The following is a 21,506-nucleotide window of genomic DNA, read 5'->3' as shown; positions in this document are numbered from 1 at the left end:
AAAGCTGCAGCAAACATCAAATGGCAAATGGCACGCAATGGAATGGTGGGCATTAAAATGCACGCAATTAAGTTGGCCAAATGATTTACAGTGAAAGGCGGTGAAATTTATGGCATGCAAAGCGTGAGAAGACTCTTTTTCTTCCCGCTCAGCTTAAGATCCCCAGGATTTGTGGGCCAAGAACTCTGGGATAGGAAAAAAACCCCACTTCAATCTATACTTTCGTTTTCATTGGTGGGCTATTTGTTGATGATTAGAGTGGAAGGAGGGGCTTGGTGGCCAGGTCAGGAATTGGAAGTGGAATTAAAAAGTGGTCGGTGCTCGCTTATGAAACCCCTTCACACAAAACCCATATGCTAATTAACATCGGCTGCCTCCTGCTTTCTATCGTGTGAAACGTCAGCCAAGTGTTATGCGCGGCGTATTTTGTAAATCATATTTCGAATTTGCATTTAACGCAGTCGCAGATGGAGATGGAAATATAGATGGAGATGGAGATTGAAATGGGAATGGGGATGAGGATCAGCTCGGAGACATTTGGCTGACGGCTGTTGGCCGTTTGTCTTTATGCTAATCAAACATGTTTGTTTACCAAATCCCAATCCGATAAGAAATGGTCGCCCCCAGTGGGTGGGAGAGTTACCTAGTTTTAACCGGCTTTGTTATCGAATCAACGGTTTTAACCTATTTAAGATCGATGCATCGCTCATAAGCATGCTTGTAAATATACCTAATGAACAAAGTTTTAAAAGGGGCTTAGCTCTATATTAAACTTGTTCTCATTTGTTTATATTTGATTTATTTTCCTATTCCTTTCTCATCTTTATAACTTATATTATAAACCTCAAACATATTAAGATACGAAAGGAAAAACATTCTGCTTTTAGGTAAGTTATATATCACATAAACACAAGATTCAAGAGTTGTAATATGCTTAAAAAGCGTACTTTCATGGAGAGTACTTTCTAGGAACTACAAAAAAGCATAATTTGCTTTCCATATACCTTCCATTATCTGATTTAAATGAGCCATATATAGTATAGGTACATTAATTTTTAAGTATGTTGCATATTTTTGCGATTGCAATTTTTATTTTGTATATTCGGAATACCTGTTAAATATTTTTAATACTCAATTAAGTTAGTCTATAGTAAAATTGAATAAGAAATGTGGCGGCTGTAAAATAAATTAGTAACAAAACTGATATTGCCCAAATCTGTGATTGATTCACAGACGCTATAAGGCATCCAAACAAACCGGTTGAAAGGGGTTTGGTTGAACGGCGAATTGAAAGGCCATCGATATTCAATGTGGTCTAGTCCATTGGTAGCACTGTTAACCCTCTGTTGCCGACTAACAGCGGCAAAGCGAAAGAGCCGACCAAAGGCAACGCAGCAAATTTAATTTTCCATGCAGCTCACAGCGCGGGCTGCAAACCGAAAACTGTTTTTATGCTGCTGCTGTTGCTGTTGGTGCCTTTGATGCCTTGGCTTTGTTGTTGGACTGCTCGTATATGGCGCTCGTACGTGGCGGACCTGAAACTGAAGCTCAGCCGTTGTCAAACACAAAACACCAAACACCAAAGCAACAAAACCGAAAACCCTGCTCAATCCGGGGGCCAAACTAAGCTCAGCTCTACTCTCCGCTGCTCCATTCAATGCACAGGAAGAAAAACCCTATCTATCTATCATAAAAGATCATAATTTAAAAAGAAAATTTCTGAATCTTTGAGTTGTCTAGGTTCTAATATTAATTCAAATAGAAATTCATTTTATTTACTTTATGAAAGTAATCTATGGGTCTATTTTCCATGTGTAAAAACCGTTTTAACATTTTTTTAACAAGATATTTAATATTGTAATAAAATATCATATTTTAAAAAATATTAGATAATTTTTAGAAAATTCTGAATAATAGTAACACCATGTTATATCCACACATATTTTAATTAGTCCTTTTCTAACTAAGTAAGGCGATATTAAGTAACCATACTAAGAACTTCTTTAAATATTCTGAAATTTAGAGTTAATATTGATATATATTTTTACATAGTTTTTCCTAATACTGAAATATTTTTGAAGATTTCTTTTCAAATCTTTTTCTTTTCTTGATCTTTTAAAAGATCAAAGATTCAAACATAAGACACAGTTTTATTTAATTTGCTAGGGAGTCACAAGCCAAACTTTCTTAGAGATCCCTTGATGAGCTTTATTTTGGCTTTCCGAAGTCACCCACATTTTCTCCGAGTGTCGACGGCGGCGTCTCTGCCCTGGCCGTTGTTGTCGTCGCCTTGTCTTGGCAGCTGGCGGTGGCAGCGCTCGAATCAGTTTCAGTTTTTCAGTCCAACGTGCGAGTTCGAAGCGACAAGCGGTCCACTTCGCCTTATTGGGGGCCAGGATTTTTGAAAGTGACTAGTGACTAGTGGCAGAATATGTGCGGTTAGCCACGACAATTTGCAGTGTCTCGAACCACCCAACACACACCTAAATAGCAATCGAATCGAACCAGATCAATCCAATCTAATACCCACTGCCAGCTCAAGGAGAATCGATTTTATAGCTTGTGGATACGCGGCGCGGAGTCGAGCTTTTTTAAAAATGGTGAGTGCAAATGTGTGTCAGAGGCATGTAGCTATGGCTATGGAAATTATCATATCCACAACGGACCCCAACACACAACCCCACTGTCAGAACAAAAAGCATGCCAAAGAATATTGAAAGTCCGTTGACGCAACGGAAAAATGAATGTTAAGCAGCAGAAACTCCATGGCAGCTTGGAGAACGTAAACGTAAACCAAGACTGCACGGGAAAAAATAGTACTTCAGGCTAGATAAAAATGGTTTGTCATAGAAAAATGGTGGAAAAAAATTGGAAATGGTTTTTGAAACTAAAGTAAAAAAGGCAATCTTAAATTAGAAATGGCTATTTCTAAAAAGTGTTTTTTTGTAAATCATGTACAATTTCTTAAACAAAGAGTAAATGGAAAAATTAAAAATATTAAGCACACTCTTAATAAAAGTAATTCTCGAAATAGGCTGATTTTGATTTCTTACAAAACAATTTTTTCACTTATTCAGAAAAAAATCTTTCTATAGATAGATGTTTATACATTAATAAATTCTATAAAGTCATTTTATTTCACTATATATTCCAGAAAATGCTTTGCTCAATTATCCTACTTATAAAAAATTTGGTTACTATTATGACTTCATATAGTATTTTTTTTGTATAGAATTTTCTACTAAAAATTTAAAAATATTGGATAACTAAACATTTTATTTCAAACAAATGTTAGAATTTTGTTTAAGTTTATACCTTTTTGCTTTAAGCAAATCTTTGGTAATGCATTCTGTGCAATATTGATCTAACAAAATATTATATAGACTACTATATTTTATAGTCTTTGATCTCACCTATAAAGAAAACATGGTTTTCGTCGATCGGAAAATATGTTCAAAATTCTTTTCCCGTGTAAGACTTTATCGCGGAATGGCTGAGTGTGAGAAAAGGCAACAACGTGAATGGCAGAGGCAACAACAACGACAACGGGTTCTGTACCGCTACTGACCGACCGAAGTTGAAGGCGAACTTGTCAAAGACAATGAATAATATAAAATGAGTATGTGCCAGAGGTTGGCAGGGGGTTTCAGTTTCGCTTTCATAGCTGAAAGACCATCTAAAACAAAAAAAAGGGGGGAAAATGCCCGTAGTCTCGCAGTCTTCAATTGGCCAATTGGCAACGGCTTTTACTTCCTCGGCCGCTTGAGGCGAAAAGCGAAAAACGAAAAGCCAGCTAGCCGAAAGATTTCCATTATGGCCGCAGCAGGCGGCACGCCTCAATTTGGCAGCAAAATCAGCGGCAAAGGCAGCAAGTAAAAGTTGCACAGGCGCACAACAATAGCAATAACAATAACTAGTTTTGTTTTACAACAATTAATATTTGCAAAGGAAAACAACAAGACAAACCGAGCAAGAAAAAAAGTTTAAAAAAATACCTATAACTCGCCGTTGTCGATTGGCAAATAGTTGGCAAAGCGAAAAAAAAAAATAAAAAAATAAACTGGTCTCGAAAATGAAAAACCCGCAAAAATTAGGTTCGAGCCGGAGTCCAAGTCGAAACGACGGAGTTGGAGTCTCTCGAAAACAGTGGAAAAGCAAAGGCAATCAAAGAGTCCAAATCAAATGCGAACTCTGCCTGCTTTATAAATTAAACATTTTATTTTATGGTCTTTCGCTAGCCGCACAATGCAACCCAGTCGATCGGGCATATATACTCCATTATAAATATATCTCTGTGAACGAGCGTATAATGTGGAGCAGGTCGAAATTTGGGCATTTCGAAAATGAAAACGAAAAACAATAAGAAATGTTAATTGTTTTCATTGTCTCCGGCGCAGTTTTTTGCATTAGTTATTAGCTTTGAAAATGTATACTCTATGTGCTAATAAATGTTTCCCCATGGAAAATAACCTATTAAAGAAAAAAGAAAAAACCTAAAAGGTTAAAAAGGTAATATGTTAAAAACACATACTTCTTACTAAGAATAATAACACAATTTTTCAAAAAGGCTTTCTAAATGTAATATAATTTTTATTTTATGGTACGTTTTTTTTATAAAAACTTACGAATTTTTACCAGTTTTTAGAGCCGTATACACTAATTAACAAAATATTTATGTAATGTGGAGCAGGTCATAATATAATCACTTTGAAAAAGAAAACTGAGAAATGTTAATTGCCAGTCGGGCCAAAGTTTTCATTGCCCCTGTGCACTTTCGCGGCATTTTGGCGTTGATTAATAACTCTCTTTACCGCCGCCCCTTTTTTTTTTGGCCACGCCCACCGACTTGACACGCGCTATTGACAACCGTGACTGACATGTGCAGTACTTTGGAAATGTATCTGCTGGCTTCCGTCGTATCTACATCTCGACATGTATCTGCAGCTGTGAATGTATCTGAAACTCTCACTTTCATTTGAAATGCCTCTGCCGGCGCTGACAATTGAATGAAAACACTTGCAGAGAATTTTGTTTGCAAAACAAACCATTGAAATGGCAAGACGACGGCAAGCTCGTCGTGTTTACATTCGAAAAACCCCAAAAGAAAAATAAATACAAAAAGGGGGAGGGGCGGACCGTATAATTGCAGAGTGACAGACTTTCTCCCTTACAGAAAACAAGCAACGCATTTTACTCTATGCTCTTGTCGTATTATTTTTTTATTTTTATTATTGTGACGGAAGTTACTAATGCGGTCCGACTGGGCGTATACGTAATGCGAATGTCAGCCAGCGATTACGAGGGTCCTGCCTTGCCAGATTTGGTAACCGATCGCGCAATTAGCGTGTACAAATAGAAGAAGATATAAGTAGGCAAATTGGGTAACAAAAATATGCATTTTCCTGGAAAAAAATTGAAAGATAAAAGGAAAATTAGTAGAGGCACATGTATGAAATGCTTTTTCCATAACTAAATTGTTGTCTATAAATGTTTTTTTTTTAATTTTATGGGCTAAAGCAATAAATAAGATATAAATGCCTTCAAAACATAATTTTTATCTCATAAATACAATAATTTTCCTACCAAGTTCTGCCATTTTATTACTCGTCCCTGAAGCTGTGACTTTTGAAGCGATAAAATCATTTTTATAGCACTTTTAGCTAAACTATACATAATTTAAAGACATTCAAATGTTTTATTGTTAAGCCAGACAATGAAACTGAAGTTTAGTATGAAGCAATCTGTGATATTTCTGTGAAATGTGAATATAATGTGCAGCAAAATGCCAGGCACTCACAACTCAGCCACGACTCGGCTCAAAACAGCATCAAGTAGCTGGGGCATAATTGCAGGCCAGGCCAGGCCAATAAGCACTTGGCTTTAGCTTTTAGCTTGGCCAAAAGTGCCTGGCAACACGGCGTTCTCGATTCTTGGCTGTCGGCTTCTTGGCAATCACTTTTTGCTTCTAGCCTAGCCCTGACAAGCAGCTGCAACTGGGCTTGGGTTTTGGTTTTGGTTTTGCATCGCGGGAGTGTGGGCTGAATGGAAAATACTATTCACTATATGCATATAGAGAGAAAAACACAGCTCACAAGACGCAAATCGAGTTTGCAGCCTCTCGCTCACTTTTATGCTGATTTGTGTACACAGTTTGGCTGAAATCGAAACGCATCAAATGGTTATTGAACTCCTCGTTGAGACAGTCAGTCAGCCAGACAGACGGACAGACGGACAGATAGACAAACAGTCAACCAGCTGATGGCGATAGGAGTGAGAGTAATTTAACAAGTCATTGCACAGGGAAAAATATATATGTAAAGCCATTACAAAATAAATTATATTATATTTTATTTTATAATATTTTAAGAAATAATGTTTCAGGAAAATTGTATTAGATTACAGCAACCATAGCAACTCCTATAAAAAAAATTATAATTCAATGCGACATTTACTAAAATTAAAAATCAAATAAAAGTACATATTTTTAACTGATTTGTGATAACTAGAACCTTTTTTGTTAAAAAATTCAATTACATAAATTTCATGCTAGCTTAAAAACGATCTCCAATGTTAAATGTTGTGAACTAGAAAATCAAAAGACTGAGGCAACGAACTTGGCACTCAGTACTCGTACAAGTTTTATTTTTGTGGTCTTGCCAAATGTTATAAACCCCTATTAACTCCTATTAACAACTAGTCGAAAATGATCACCTCTTTTTTTTCACTGCCCGAACTGGCAGCAAATCAAAAGACTGTGGCAACGAACTTGGCGCCCAGTGCAAGTTTCAGTTTTAGGGTCTTAACAGGAAGTGCGACAAAAAGCCACCGCGCTTTTGTTTGTTAAATGGCCAACGGCGCGGTACGAGATCCATCTTAATTGCCCCGCACCCAATGCCAAGCCGACAGTCGCGGACAAACAAATGTTAATTATGCTCGGGCCAAATCCACATACATATGCTTAGGGATCTGCGATACACGCGTGTGTGTATCAATCATTTGTCAGACGGCGGAGGTGACAAACCGAAAACCAAAAGCCAAAGCAAACTGGTTCGCTGGCACTGTCATTATATAAAAGGCGTAGTATCTATGTATCTAAATCCACAGCGAAATCGGACAGCGACATAAGCGAAATGTCAAATCACTATCGTTGGCTATAGACTGATCTCCGTGCGATTCGATTGGTTGCACAACCGCTCATAATTGCAACTAATTGGGCGAAAATTGTAATTTGTGGCCCTTCCGCTGGTCAAGACAATTATTAAAAGATACATCTCGTTGCCATTTGGCAATAAATTAATCCGTCATCAGGCCAGACACAGACAAGTCCAATAAAATTGGTTAAATTAAAACCGTTTTATGGTCTAGGCCATAAACATTGGACGGGGGCCGTCATCAAACTGGCCCAGCCTCGAGGCAATCGGGCATCTTTTAATTTGAATATGTGTTTATAAACTGTATAAGCCAAACGGGTTTGCAGTCGCATCTCCGTTTCTAAAAACTCCGAAAAGGTTAAAGTTGAGCACAATGCCACCTGCTTTTTTGGTTTGTTGGCTTGTTGGCTTTCTGGCCTCCGGAGATGCAAACCCCACATTAACTTGCTAATAATAATACGAATTTCACCGCCTCTGCTCGTTTCCCTATGATTTCTGGTTGTTGTTGCTTTGGGACGCTTTGTTTATTAATAAAAGCGCATATGGGCTTACGTAAGGAGGCGGCTGCTGGCGCTTCTCCTCATGTTGCACTTGCTGATGGCGATGACATAATGTCCGCACAGTCAGTTCCTTATTGCCGCTGGGTTGGCTGTAAAATAAATGAAAAACTGAAAAACACTCCCCCAGAAAGTGCAAGTGAAAATGTGAATTTTACCCACTATTTCGAGAGACACACAGTCGAGCATTTTCCAGGCCGTTAGCTTTGGTTTCGCCAGCGTAAACCGACCGAAAAATATATCACAAAACCCAGAAGGCTGACAAAAAGCCAAGACAAATGGCAAATTCTTGGCGAGGCCAGACAAAAAAAAAAGAAAAAAAAAGTGAGCCAAAAGCAAGACAAACAAACAAACGGACATAAATTTTATTGACATTATGAACAAGATCGCGGCTTGTAGGAAATGCTTGATCTGGCGGCACTGGAACGGAAGTGGTGCGCACTCAACTGTTGAAATCTGGCATTGCAGCCGCAAGAATAATGGTTATATGTTCTCGTTCGCTCTGTTGCCACTTGTATGTGGTTTTTTTCCAGCCTTTTTTCTGTTACTGATAGTGAGTCAGCAGCAAAAGGCATCAACAGCTGGCTGGCATTTTATGGGCCTCACGTTTGGGACATTAAAAGCCAACCAAAACCAAAATGCAGTTCCATAACTCAGTGGGTGCGTCAAAAAACCCAGACATGTTGCTCAATCCATTAAAAGATGAAGCTCTTTAAAGGCTGGATTGATCTGAAGCAGGAATAGGTAACAATTCAGGGGGAGGAGTGCCCAAGGAATTAACCACACCATAAAATCCTTTCTTAAAGTCTAAAAAAATGAACTTAAGATGATATGATATGAGATATGATTTTCCAAGATGCCAGACTAAATAGAAATTTAATCTTAAAAGCTATTATGGTTCTATTAACAACCAAAAAATAAATCTACTAAAATAATAAAGAATTGAGATGGCATAACATCCCTAATTCAAGATAAAATTTGAAACCAATAAAGATTTCTATAGCAACCCACACTAAATCCAAATTTAATAACTAAAGATATCCATGATTAACTCAAAAAATTAGTAACCTAAAATTGGATGTTAAATAAAATAAAGAAATTACAAAATATTTAGGGAGCAAGTTAAAAACATGATAGCCACTTTGTGTATTTATCATTATACCAATATGAACCAATATCATCATACTATCAACAATACCTTTTAATAAAAATTTTTTAATAAACATCGGTGGTACTAAGAACATTCCCAGCCATTTTCTCAGTGTAAGAAGCCCTAGAAACGTCTGTAAGTCTTAGCACACATATCATAAAGCCGTTGGAGTCTGCTGGCCCAACTCGTTTTCCTGGGGCGTCAATGGCCGGTTCAGGGTTATGCTGCAACAGGAAGTAATTGCCCGACCAGGAGAACCGGCAGGCCAGAAGACTGGCGAACTCTGGCGCACCCAGAAGTGGTAATTGGAGTCGCAAGTCTGTGATCGCATATAGTATTGCCGCCCTGGCCGGGCCCAACTAATTGCCAAAGCTCAGCCATTATTCTAATCGATCCGTGAACCAGTTTCGGCTTAAGTCCAAGTACTGCTGAAAGCTGACTCAGGCTCTCTTGATCTCCAGTTCCAGTCCCGCGTTTTCCGCTCTGGACTCGTTTGCCCAGCTTTTTGGCCAGATTGCGCAAGGTCGTCTGGTCAGGAGAGGTGCTCACGACTTGGCTTAATTGTGTGACGTACATACGCAACTGGTTCGAGAGTCGAAACAAAATAGTTAGCCGCAAAATCAAAGCCAAAATATTGCCCAAGCCAAGTTATGACTTATGGCTTAAAAAAATATATACTCGTATGTGCACAGTAATACCCACACATCGAAATGACGCGTGTCGCTGGTTTTCTTCAATTTTCACTGTACTTTTATTTTATTTCGATGTTATTTTCGCTGCTTTGGCCGCGCTGCGTTGCGCCTCACCTTGAGCTTAATTTCGGTCAAGCAAAAAGGCGTTCAACATTTAATTAAATATAGCAGGCGCGACAGAGCCGCAAACAAACGGCCAGACAACATCGATTCGACAGCCGCTAAAGTGGTAAATGGTCGAAAGCCGAGACCGCATTTAAATAAATCGCACTTCAAACGAGCGCCAACTGCATTGCCATTTCCATTTACATTTCCATTTCCATTTCGATGGCCCCAAACGAAAGACTTAAGCGACGAACGCGAACGGAAGATGTTGCAGCCTCCGTGGCGCATGATTAATGCAGTATTTGCGCAATTTGTCTCGCCCGTTGAAATTATTGAGCGGACACGAGCATTCGGCAAACGGCAACAAAAGCCACAAAATGTAAGCAAATGAATTGCGATTTTTGCGCTTTTCAGCTTTCGTGCGAGTGAAATCCACAATCGCCAAGCGGATCATATTTTTAGATACCCTGGAAGTAACTGAATTTTGGGGATCGATAGTTTGCTTAAAAACTTACTAAAACTAGAATGAATTTGATATAATATAGTAGATAAGGGACAATTCCTTGCCTTAAAAAATATGCCACTCCTTTACATTTTTAGTTTTTTCTGAAATTAAAGATTTAAAACCGTTTTCGAAAACAGCAACCAATAAGTTTTAAATAAATTAAATTAAGCAAGAACATTGATTTAAATTGGAAATACAAAATCTATAGAATGAGAAAATTATGAGAAGAGGTTACTTTTAAAAATACGAGAGTAAAATCCGATTTATCGATAATTAGAAAACGTTTAATTCGATTAAATCGATTAGTTTTTAACACCCCTGGGTGCCTAACGCCTCGTATCGAAAGCCATTAAGTCAATTGCAATTTTCTCTACTTTTCCATTTGGACTTGCTGTTTCTGTTTTTGCGCAAGACAATTGAACAAATCCAATCGTGCTGCTGGAATGCAGTTGGCTTGTCTTTACCTGTGGCCACCCCCATCCCCCTATCCACCGGTCCACCCCTCTCTCTTTCTATTATTTATTGACTTTTATTTGGTGCTGTCGTAACCACAGGCGCAGACTTTGGCGCGGCTTTCAGGCCAACAAACAACAACAAACGCACTCACGGCCCAAACTGAAACCAAAGACTTGGCGGCTCTTTAAAGCCAAGAAAGAAAAGCAATCACCAGTTACACAGAAAAATTTACCTTTAATTTTAAAATTTTTATAATGAGTTATAACTCCCAAAGTATCTAGAAGGTATTTAAATATAACATTAGATGTAAAACAAAACCAATTTGCTAGAATAACATACCATCTCTTTCAACGAAAAATCGAAATACCTAGAACATAGTAACTCATTTATTTGTATCAATTATAAAGACTGCTTTTGCATATCAAGAAACGTGTTATTGCTAGAGACTTCTAGAAAAGCCTCAATGCTGAGGAATTTTCCAGGCCATTTTCAAACCGACTGACCATCGAATCTCTGGAAATTTCTGTGTTATTCAAAGCAAATTTGATCTGGAAATAAAGGCTGCTCATTATGCGGCTAAAAACACTCAGTTTCGATCAGTGTCGAGCTACGGCGACTTGGCTTTGCTCCAGCGAGCCGTTAGTCAACATGGACACCAGCTAATGATACCGCCACACAGCCAAACACAAACACAATGGACATTTGTAGAAAACATTGCAATGCGACTTGGACATTCGCCCCAAAATGGACATGCCAGCAAAATATGTACAACACATTTTACGCAAGAATGCAATTGAAAGATGATTTGCTAAATTTGAACGCTATATAAGTGCACAAGTTTCTTGGGCAGATAAAGAGACTTTCGGTTCTGGTGATTTTCGCTTTCGCACAAGGAAAATGAAAGGCATTTGAGAGGCAGAGGCCCGGTTTCTCTTTACGGTCATTCCGTTTATTTCCGCGCCCAGTTTCAGAGACTCCGAGATTTTGAGTTCCCCGAGCCAAAGATGCCCAGATCCAAAGCGAGAGCAAACCAGTTGGTCCAGACCAGTTCGGCTTTATGGCTATGGGGCTGAATAACTGACTAACTGGCTAACTGGCCACACGCGATAAGGAACCTTTTGCGTGCTGGTGTGCTGCTTTGGGATCAAATAATTTATGCATCGTTTGCGGACGGCTAAAACATTTAAATAAATAGCCGAAAATAAGCCCAAACCAGTTTCACTTTTACGACTCCGAATCGACTGCGTCCCATCTCAGATTGGAGAGATCTTCGTTCTAAGGAGATTAATGGGCGGACTAATGGCGGGGGACGTTCATAAATTAGCCAAGTTAGTGACACGACCTTGAGCATTTCTCCGGAGAATACCCAAAAGCTTTCTAACTGTAAGCCCCGACCGTTAGCAATCGACTCACGATTGTGCCAATTTGGGCCATTTCTCCATTTCTACAGTTCTACAGTTCCATTACGGCTAACTGTTTGTGGCCCTGAGGCGATTTGCATAACCCAGCGTTGTGTAAGGTGTTCTTAATGGAGATGCCCCCTGAATGCCTAAACAGGCAATGAAAATCGGTAATGACCCAAAGAACCCGGCAAATGGATAAGAATTGAGTGTGTTTACCCAATATATTTGCAAACAACTTAGGCAAGGTGAAAGGTTCATAGTTTTGTCAATGGTCGGTTAAGATCAAAGCTTGTTTTGCTAAATATTCAAATTAATATATATATATTATATATAGACATAAAACAAAATGTATTAATTGTTGACAAGTGATTAAAGCAGGTTTCTGTCTGAATTCTAATTAAATTAGCTATTTTTCTTGAAGCTTTACAGCTTATTCTTGGAAATAATTCTGTTTTGACATAAGTACATAAAGATTTTTTCTGACTTAACTCTTATTCTATTGGCTATTCTATAGCTACTATTGGAAATAATTCTCTTCTGACATAAGTACTTGAAGATTATGCCATAACTATAATTCTTTTTGTTATTTCCTTGGCTTTACACTCTGTTACTCATATACAAAATGCATAAAAAATACCATATGATGACTGGACCCTGCTTCATCCTCCCATTATTCAAAATATTTTGTCTCTACTTTATCAGGGCTGTCACAGAAACATATCTCAACTAAATTGCAATACAAAGTTTAATCAGGTGTCCCAGAAAGTGAAGTGCCCCACCTGAATTCACCTTTTTCCCATCACTTCGGTTGGCCCTTGTGAATGGGGAATGGCATCGGCTGGAGGTCGAACTTACTTTCAAAGTCGAGTGACTCTTCAAAACGGCTAATAAGTCTGCGAAGTGCCGGCGAAGATGTCAGACAAGTTTTAACAGTTTTATGAGACAAACTGTCTCATCCGAACAATGGACGGTTGTGACAGTCGTTGTGAATAATTATGAGCAGCGGGTTAATTGTTAATTAGTTGGCCGGGCAATCGAGTCAAAAACTTTGGGCCCATTGTTTATATTTTTTTATTTTGAAGCAAAGCAGGTCGGCCGATCGTGGAAGTGGGTCAATGTCAAGACGTGTTCGTCCGCTTGTGACTCGTGTGGGCGCCAAAGGGCTATCCGATGCGAGTCCGAGTGACCTCTGTCTGTCACCTGGAGACCTTCATTTATTTTTTTTGGCTCAATTGGGGAGGCAACAAGTGCCACGTAATTTGCCGAAAGTCGACGTGCCCCCCCATATAAATCACAGATTATTAATCGTACATCAAAGCATAAGCCCGTGATTAATTGACCCTTGTTTCTGTTTCTCCTCCACAGTTTCCACCGCGGTTGCTGCGAATCGCATTTGTGATATGCCTGCTGATTGTCTTGCTCTCGCCCTCCACAGACAGTGCACAGAGTAAGTAAAAATAAAATAAAAGAAAATACGACATGAAAACAACTAATTGGAAGAAAGGAAAAAAGGCAAAAAACAAGGGGACACCCGGGTTTGAACCGGGGACCTCTCGATCTGCAGTCGAATGCTCTACCACTGAGCTATATCCCCACTTATGTAAAGAGCGAGAATTTACCCAAGAAATCAAAAAGTTTACTCCTCAATCTTGATGTGTGGGCGGGGCGGTCTGTGACTATTTTTAGCTTTCCGCTTTTGGACGGAAATTGATAAACAATAGTTGTTTTCTATGCCTTTGTTGCTACCATTTTTCTGTGATTGCCTTTATCTGCATCACTATCACCCAGCAACCAGTTTAACTATTGCTTGTTGCTTAACACAACAAGTTAATTAATAGAAAGGCAGAAGGGCGTGGCTGCCAATCCCATCAAGACAACATCAAAACCTAATTAGGAGAGTTAATTAAAGAAAATTAATGGTTTTGACAAAACAGAAGTCAATATATTGCACTTCAGACAACTTGCTTAAAAGGTTAATTAGTAAAAAATAATAAATTGAAGAAAACTTGTCAGCTTAGGCAATGTAAAGGTTAAAGGTACCTGTGCATAAATATGTAACAATTTTACAAAATAAACAAAAGGAATATTTATTATTAAATTTTCTGAACAATTTTTAAGTTTATTAAAAAATTATTTTTATCAAGAAGGAACGCTATAGTCGAGTGCCTTGAGTATCTCATACCCGTAACTCTGTTCATCGATATTCTATCATTTTATTTCTAGTACCTAAATTTTGAACGTCGAAGAATTTTTTAATTCGTGGCACTCGTCTGAAAAAAATGACTCTTATATTTCCCGAGATCTGAGCATTTATATGGACAAACGGACATTTCTAAATTGACCCAACTATTGATCCTGATCGGGAATATAAATACTCTACAGAATTTGTACAAATTGTACAATTCGATCGGCGATCGATATCAGAAAGGTTCTAAACATCCTGCCCCCAATTTCGTCGATCGCTTCCACACAGCCCGGCTAGCTCAGTCGGTAGAGCATGAGACTCTTAATCTCAGGGTCGTGGGTTCGAGCCCCACGTTGGGCGAAATCTTTTTTTTGTTATTTTCTGTTCCTTCTAATTAATTTTAAATTAATATACGTTTAAACTTTAAAGCTTAAAGATTAAACATTAACATACTTTTACAATGCTAGCATTAAATGGGCAAATTGATGAGATCGCATCTCAGGCCTCCTTGCTTTTCGTAGTTAAAAGGAAAAATGTTTTTTTTGTTCATATCACTTGCTCACCAATTAGATTAGTTTAATTTAAACAGTTTAAAAAAACATAGTTTAAAACGTGAAAAAAAATGTCGCCCAACGTGGGGCTCGAACCCACGACCCTGAGATTAAGAGTCTCATGCTCTACCGACTGAGCTAGCCGGGCTGTGACGATCGATGGGCTAATGTCAACAAGACCATTCGAAAGAACCATTCATATTTTAAATTTGGCAGGATCAAAAAAAACAATTTTCATCTGCCAGATCATTTTTAAAAACTCCTTTGGGAACAGAAAAACTAAAAAGTCAATTTAAAAAAAAGAAAAATAAAGCAAAAAACAAGGGGACACCCGGGTTTGAACCGGGGACCTCTCGATCTGCAGTCGAATGCTCTACCACTGAGCTATATCCCCATGTTGGCAGCGAGTGGCTAAAGTGACAGTTCAGCACAGAAGTTACAGTTGCGGTTGCAAGCGAACATGTTCGAAGACAAAAATAGTTGCTCTCCCTTCAGAACAGAAAAATTTGTACTACGAGTAGCTCTGTTAGCTTTATAATTTTGTTTTAATTAGACAACCTACGTAAATACATTAATAAACCTTTAAGCAAGAGCATACTATTTAATTCTTCCACGAATAATTAACAGCCAATTTTAACAATCAAATAAATGTCTCAGAGATTATTGGCTGTAACCTTAAATTATTTTTCTTGAGAGTAAAAATCGGCCATTTATTGATTAATTATTTTAGGCTTGTTCTTAACGGAAACGCAAATAGGTACTACGTAAGGGACACAACTGGACTAGGAAAATAAAAAACATCGAGTCCAGTTGGGTGGCAAAAAAGTTTACCAAGGGGACACCCGGGTTTGAACCGGGGACCTCTCGATCTGCAGTCGAATGCTCTACCACTGAGCTATATCCCCAGATGATGTTGGAGCAGCAAAACAGCAACTAGACGCTCGCCAGCTAATATTATCCACAGGCGGACCCCGCCCACCCCCACAATCACCCGCCCCCTTTTTCAACCAAAGTCAATATGAGGTGTACTGTGTTTTGTGTGGGCTTGCGCAGTGGAAAAATGCAAAAGATACGGCCATTAAATGAAATATTTAAACAGGTTTAGCAATAATTTCGCATTGTTATTTCTGATGCAGCAATACCACTTCATTTAGCGAAATTAAGCAGAGAAATACAAACGAAACCGGTGTGGGGGGCCAGCGACTCAATTCAGCCGTTCCATTAATAATTATAAATGTATGTTTATTTGCAAAGACACAAGAGTAATCTACGTTCGATATCTTAATTATTAAGACAGAGCTTAGTAAATCCCAACGTCACGACTGTCGATGAATTCAAGCTGAAGATACATTAATTTGAAATTATCGGCACTCGTCGATCGCAAGTGGTTGACAATCCATCGCAATTGCCATTACGTTCGCGATTGAGATCGAGATTGCGACAACCCGTCATTACCATTGCCACACTGACGGCTGATGGGGAGTTCAGTCGTGTGACAGGTGCCAGCTACCTGTGCCTGTACAGTGAAGCCGCCGCATCCACTGCGGATTGTGGAATCTGGGCAAGGTCAAGTTGATCACTTTGTGGGTCAAATGTGGGCGAAACTCTCAGTCAGATGGGAGGCTGCTAAACAATAAATAACTTTAAGATGGCAAAGGTTTCAGTTTAAGCAGATGGATTTTCACGTCGCTTTTCATTCATTTATAGTAAATGCAGACTAAAACTTTAGATAAATCTATTTTTTACTTCATCAAAGAGGATTCTTATTTAGAATTTTTTACCTCTAGTCACAGATATTATTACTTATTAGAACTATTATACATACATGATATGATATAACGTCCCTTGCATAAAACTGCAGTTTTAAAGTAGTTAGTAAATCAAAAGGCACTCTATATAATCCTATTAATCCAATAATAATTAATATTTGGTATTTCTTAATCTTCAGCCAAGACACGTCGGCGCCTGAGACGTCCCACAACATCGGTCAGCTCGTCGAGGAGCAACCTAGTGGAGTCCAAGAAGTCCACTGAGGCTCCGGAGGCGGAGAAGCGCATTGACCAGATCACCTCCGCCACCACCACCAGTGTTCGCCGAACCCGTCTCCGTTCCAAGGCGAAACTGGGAGCAGCTGGAGGAGCAGCGGCGGGTGTTGGAGCAACTGCCCTGGTGGCCAGTGGATCCTCGCTGAAGGGCAAGAAGACCAAGGTGGACGATGGCACTCCAAAGATCGTTTGCTACTACACCAACTGGTCGCAGTATCGTGTCAAGATTGGCAAGTTCGTTCCGGAGGATATTCCAGCCGATCTCTGCACCCACATTATCTTCGCCTTCGGCTGGCTTAAGAAGAACAAGCTGAGCTCCTATGAGTCCAACGATGAGACCAAGGATAATGTGCCTGGACTGTACGAACGCATGATGGGTTTGAAGAAGGCCAATCCCAAACTGAAGGTAGGTTATATCGCAATTCTCGAATACTATGATTTACTTAATGTTTCCATAATTCTTTTAGATCCTTCTTGCTCTTGGAGGTTGGTCGTTTGGTACTCAGAAGTTCAAGGACATGTCAGCCACGCGATACACCCGCCAGACCTTTGTCTACTCGGCCATTCCCTTCCTGCGCAAACGCGGCTTCGATGGTCTCGACATGGATTGGGAATACCCCAAGGGTACCGATGACAAGAAGAACTTCGTCCTGCTGCTGAAGGAACTGCGTGAGGCCTTCGAGGCTGAGGCCCAGGAACTGAAGAAACCCCGTCTCCTGCTCTCCGCCGCCGTGCCCGTGGGTCCTGACAATATCCGTGGTGGATACGATGTCCCTGCCATTGCCAGTTATCTGGATTTCATCAACCTGATGGCCTACGATTTCCATGGAAAGTGGGAGCGTGAGACGGGACACAATGCCCCACTTTATGCCCCGTCCACCGATTCCGAGTGGCGCAAACAGTTGTCCGTGGACAATGCCGCCAGTCTGTGGGTTAAGATGGGTGCTCCCAAGGAGAAGCTGATCATTGGAATGCCCACCTACGGCAGATCGTTTACCCTGGCCAATACGGATAAGCATGGTCCCAATGCCCCCGCCTCGGGAGGCGGACGCGAAGGTGTCTACACCAAGGAGAGTGGTTTCCTGGCCTACTACGAGATCTGCGAAATGCTGCTGAATGGCGCCGTCTATGTTTGGGATGAGGAGATGAAGGTTCCCTATCTGGTCGATGGAGATCAATGGGTGGGATTCGATGATGAGCGCGCCATCAGAAACAAGATGCACTGGATCAAGTCGAATGGCTTTGGAGGTGCCATGGTCTGGACCATCGACATGGACGACTTCAAGGGAGAGGTGTGCGGTGGAAATGTTAAGTACCCCCTGATTGGAGCCATGCGGGAGGAGCTCTTGGGCATCTCGCGAGGCAAGGAGGCCAAGGATGTCAACTGGACGGCCATTGCTGCTACTTTCGAGGATATTGAAGAGGTTTGTTTGCTTCTTGTTTTCTAGGGAAATTCAAGATTAAAATACTTAATTTATATTCCAGAAACCCGAACCAATTAAGATTTCTGTGGATGAAGTTCTCAACAAGGTGCGCAAGCCTCAGGCGCAAAAGAAGCAGCGCATCAAGTCTGGAGCACATGCTGTCGACACGAATAGTGAGTTATCCAGAAGTTCTAAGCTCCAAAATCAAACTCTAAGTGCTCTTCCTTAAATCCTTCCAGCTCGTCCCGCCCAGGTATTCTGTTACCTGACCAGCTGGTCGGCCAAGCGACCTGGAGCAGGCAAATTCCAGCCGGAGAACATTGATCCCAAGCTGTGCACCCACATCGTTTATGCCTTTGCCACCCTGCAGGATTACAAGCTGACCGAGGCCACCGATGATGATCCGGAGAACTATGAGAGTGTAATTGCCCTGCGTGATGCTAATCCCGATTTGCAGATCCTTCTGGCCATCGGCGGATGGGCCTTTGGTTCCACGCCCTTCAAAGAGCTCACCTCTAATGTGTTCCGTATGAACCAGTTTGTCTACGAGGCCATCGATTTCCTGCGCGACTATAAATTCAATGGTTTGGATGTCGATTGGGAGTATCCCCGTGGTGCCGAGGATCGTGTGGCCTATGTCAGTTTGCTGAAGGAGCTTCGAGTGGCTTTCGAGGGTGAGGCCAAGTCTTCCGGACTGCCACGCCTCCTGCTCACCGCCGCCGTGCCCGCCTCTTTCGAGGCCATCGCCGCTGGTTATGATGTGCCTGAGATCTCCAAGTACCTGGACTTTATTAACGTAATGACCTACGACTTCCACGGACAGTGGGAACGCACAGTGGGCCACAATTCGCCTCTCTTTGCCCTGGAATCGGCCACTGGCTACCAGAAGAAACTGACCGTTGACTACAGTGCCAGGGAGTGGGTGAAGCAGGGCGCTCCCAAGGAGAAGCTGCTCATCGGCATGCCCACCTATGGACGCAGTTTCGAGCTGGTCAACGACACCCAATTCGATATTGGATCCCCCTCGTCCGGCGGTGGCAAGGCGGGCAAGTTCACCAACGAGGCTGGTTTCCTCAGCTACTACGAGGTCTGCTCCTTCTTGGCGGCAGACAACACCACCCTCGTCTGGGACTCGGAGCAGCAGGTGCCCTTCGCCTACCGTGGCAACCAGTGGGTGGGCTTCGATGATGAGCGTTCTCTCAAGACCAAGGTGAGTTGGGAATTATTAAAGAAAGAACTGGTACTACAATAATATAAGAAATAATACCTATCCTTTCGTAGTCTTATGGACATTTTAAATTTTGTTATAATTTTCACCTCTTTTTCCTTATTTTCAGACCGAATGGCTGAAGGAGCAGGGATTCGGAGGCATCATGGTGTGGTCCATTGACATGGACGACTTCTCCGGACGCTGCGGCAGTGGCAAGTACCCGCTGCTGACCGCCCTGAGCGATGAGCTGAAGGACTACAAGGTGGAGCTGGAATACGATGGACCCTATGAGTCCCACGGCCCACGAGGAGCCTACACCACCAAAGATCGTAAGTTGCTTGCTAGAATTAACCAATGAATCATATAGTAACACCCGAAACCCCAACCAACTCAGCTCATGACGTGACCTGCGCCGAGGAAGACGGACACATCAGCTACCACAAGGATTGGGCCGACTGCACCCACTACTACATGTGCGAGGGCGAGAGGAAGCACCACATGCCCTGTCCCGCCAACCTGGTCTTCAATCCCCAGGAGAACGTCTGCGATTGGCCCGAAAATGTCGAGGGATGCCACACGCCCACGGAGGCGCCCGCCTAAGACCTCCATCTCTAGGATGGATTTGTTAATATTATGAAATCGATGCCCTAGATTTAGTTGTAATGCGAAACTGCCACGAAACTCTTTTGCTGCCGCCGTCCCCTTTCCCCCCAAAACTAACTACGAAAAATACTCGAAAACTTGCTAAATTTCGGCTACATTTTTTGTATACTAAATATAGGTCTAGCTAGTGCTGTAAGTAGTTTTTATGTCTTAGTTACCAATTCGCACCCACAACAAAGATGAGAACAATGAACCCACAAACCAGAACTACTTTCTGCCAGGCCCAAAACTAACTTTCGCATTTCCGTATGACTCGTAACAAAAAGGTTTATATGGAAGATGCCCGAAACTTCCGTATAGCAAACTGTGATAATCATAAGAGACCAACACCAACCAGAAATCGGCCTAACAAGTCACTATCGAAATTTTGTCTAAAATCAAGCGAAACAGTTTTCCCCTACAACACACAAAGCTTCTGCTGCTTTTGCCCTAGCTCCTCATCTCATATACGCCCCCCTATCTGAATAATAATACAAACAGGCACAGAGAAAATTGTACATTTTCAAGTTTTAACAATAAATTTGTATTATAGAGTTGTAATTACGTAGTTAAAATAAAAAACACTTAAAAACAATAAACAAAAACGGAGTTTCACGTTTTTAGCTAACAGAACATATTAATGAAGGGGAAGCATAGACTCCTCTCTATATTTTTAAAATTATTTGTTCATATTTATTACTAATGGCCCCAGTCTTGCGACAGGGCACTACTAAAAATTATTTTAGACTCATTAGAGTGTTCCTCTCCACGGAAATCTTTAGTAAAAGGCGAAAGATTTATTCGACAATTGAAGAGAAACCAGAGTGCCGAATCAAACTTTTTATCAGCCACTCCATGCTGAAACTGCTTGAACCGGTTGGGAATTATAAGCACACCCGACGGATATATTTCGTGAAAAACTGTTGCTCTCTTTTGTGCTGAACCCTCCCTTGAATGAATTTGAGCGCGCTTTTTTAAACGTGCTGTGCGCATGCCCTCTTTTGTATGCTTAGCATCATCCCTCTTATATTATATATGCCTCTTATATTACCCATTTCCTACATATCGAAAGATCAAAATATTGAAGAATCAAATTACTCAATTAATTTTATTGTGTTTCGACGCGATTGGAACTGGCTAACTGCATCCAGAATCTATTTTCAGTAGCAACCATAACAAGGAATTATCCGAGTAAACTCAAATAGAGTCATCCTTAAACATAACAATATCAACACACGTTTGATTTAAAAATTTTATTATTTTTTTATTGGTTTTCTCAAAAAGTTTTTATACATTTTGTTTTTTATTTAAAAGTAAAGTACGCTTTAATCTTGACAAACGGAAAGAGAGGTAAAAAATACAAAAGTGTAAAAAATCAAGAAAAATATTGTAAAATTTGAGTAAAACTGAATTGCATAAACCATTTGATC

At 40.5% G+C, this 21,506-nt stretch overlaps 1 protein-coding gene and 6 non-coding genes across 7 annotated transcripts; 2 read left to right on the top strand and 5 right to left on the bottom strand.

Annotated features, from left to right (window-relative positions):
- Positions 1-2,328: 2,328 nt before the first annotated feature.
- Positions 2,329-20,681, top strand: Cht7 (chitinase 7). Its single transcript, XM_036815584.3, has 8 exons — positions 2,329-2,600; positions 13,385-13,466; positions 16,704-17,206; positions 17,268-18,224; positions 18,286-18,397; positions 18,464-19,434; positions 19,562-19,763; positions 19,829-20,681. The coding sequence occupies exons 1-8, from the start codon at positions 2,598-2,600 to the stop codon at positions 20,032-20,034; spliced, it is 3,036 nt and encodes a 1,011-aa protein (XP_036671479.2). The 5' UTR covers positions 2,329-2,597; the 3' UTR covers positions 20,035-20,681.
- TRNAC-GCA (transfer RNA cysteine (anticodon GCA)) lies at positions 13,542-13,613 on the bottom strand. Its single transcript has one exon. It is a non-coding gene; the product is annotated as a tRNA-Cys (tRNA).
- Positions 14,492-14,564, top strand: TRNAK-CUU (transfer RNA lysine (anticodon CUU)). The gene has a single exon. It is a non-coding gene; the product is annotated as a tRNA-Lys (tRNA).
- On the bottom strand, positions 14,831-14,903 carry TRNAK-CUU (transfer RNA lysine (anticodon CUU)). Its single transcript has one exon. It is a non-coding gene; the product is annotated as a tRNA-Lys (tRNA).
- On the bottom strand, positions 15,078-15,149 carry TRNAC-GCA (transfer RNA cysteine (anticodon GCA)). The gene has a single exon. It is a non-coding gene; the product is annotated as a tRNA-Cys (tRNA).
- TRNAC-GCA (transfer RNA cysteine (anticodon GCA)) lies at positions 15,589-15,660 on the bottom strand. The gene has a single exon. It is a non-coding gene; the product is annotated as a tRNA-Cys (tRNA).
- A 101-nt stretch (positions 20,682-20,782) lies between the features above and the next one.
- LOC118877486 (U5 spliceosomal RNA) lies at positions 20,783-20,904 on the bottom strand. Its single transcript, XR_005014342.3, has one exon. It is a non-coding gene; the product is annotated as a U5 spliceosomal RNA (small nuclear RNA).
- Positions 20,905-21,506: the final 602 nt, after the last annotated feature.

This window comes from Drosophila suzukii, chromosome 3 (assembly GCF_043229965.1).
Source record: "Drosophila suzukii chromosome 3, CBGP_Dsuzu_IsoJpt1.0, whole genome shotgun sequence".
NCBI lineage: Eukaryota > Metazoa > Arthropoda > Insecta > Diptera > Drosophilidae > Drosophila > Drosophila suzukii.
This window is presented reverse-complemented; position numbering and strand designations above follow the sequence as displayed.

Excerpts from the sequence above, each read along its gene's own strand:
- Cht7 (XM_036815584.3), top strand. Across the intron at positions 17,207-17,267 it reads AGGCCAATCCCAAACTGAAG|ATCCTTCTTGCTCTTGGAGG; the intron begins GTAGGTTATATC and ends TAATTCTTTTAG. Across the intron at positions 19,764-19,828 it reads AGCCTACACCACCAAAGATC|CTCATGACGTGACCTGCGCC; the intron begins GTAAGTTGCTTG and ends CAACCAACTCAG.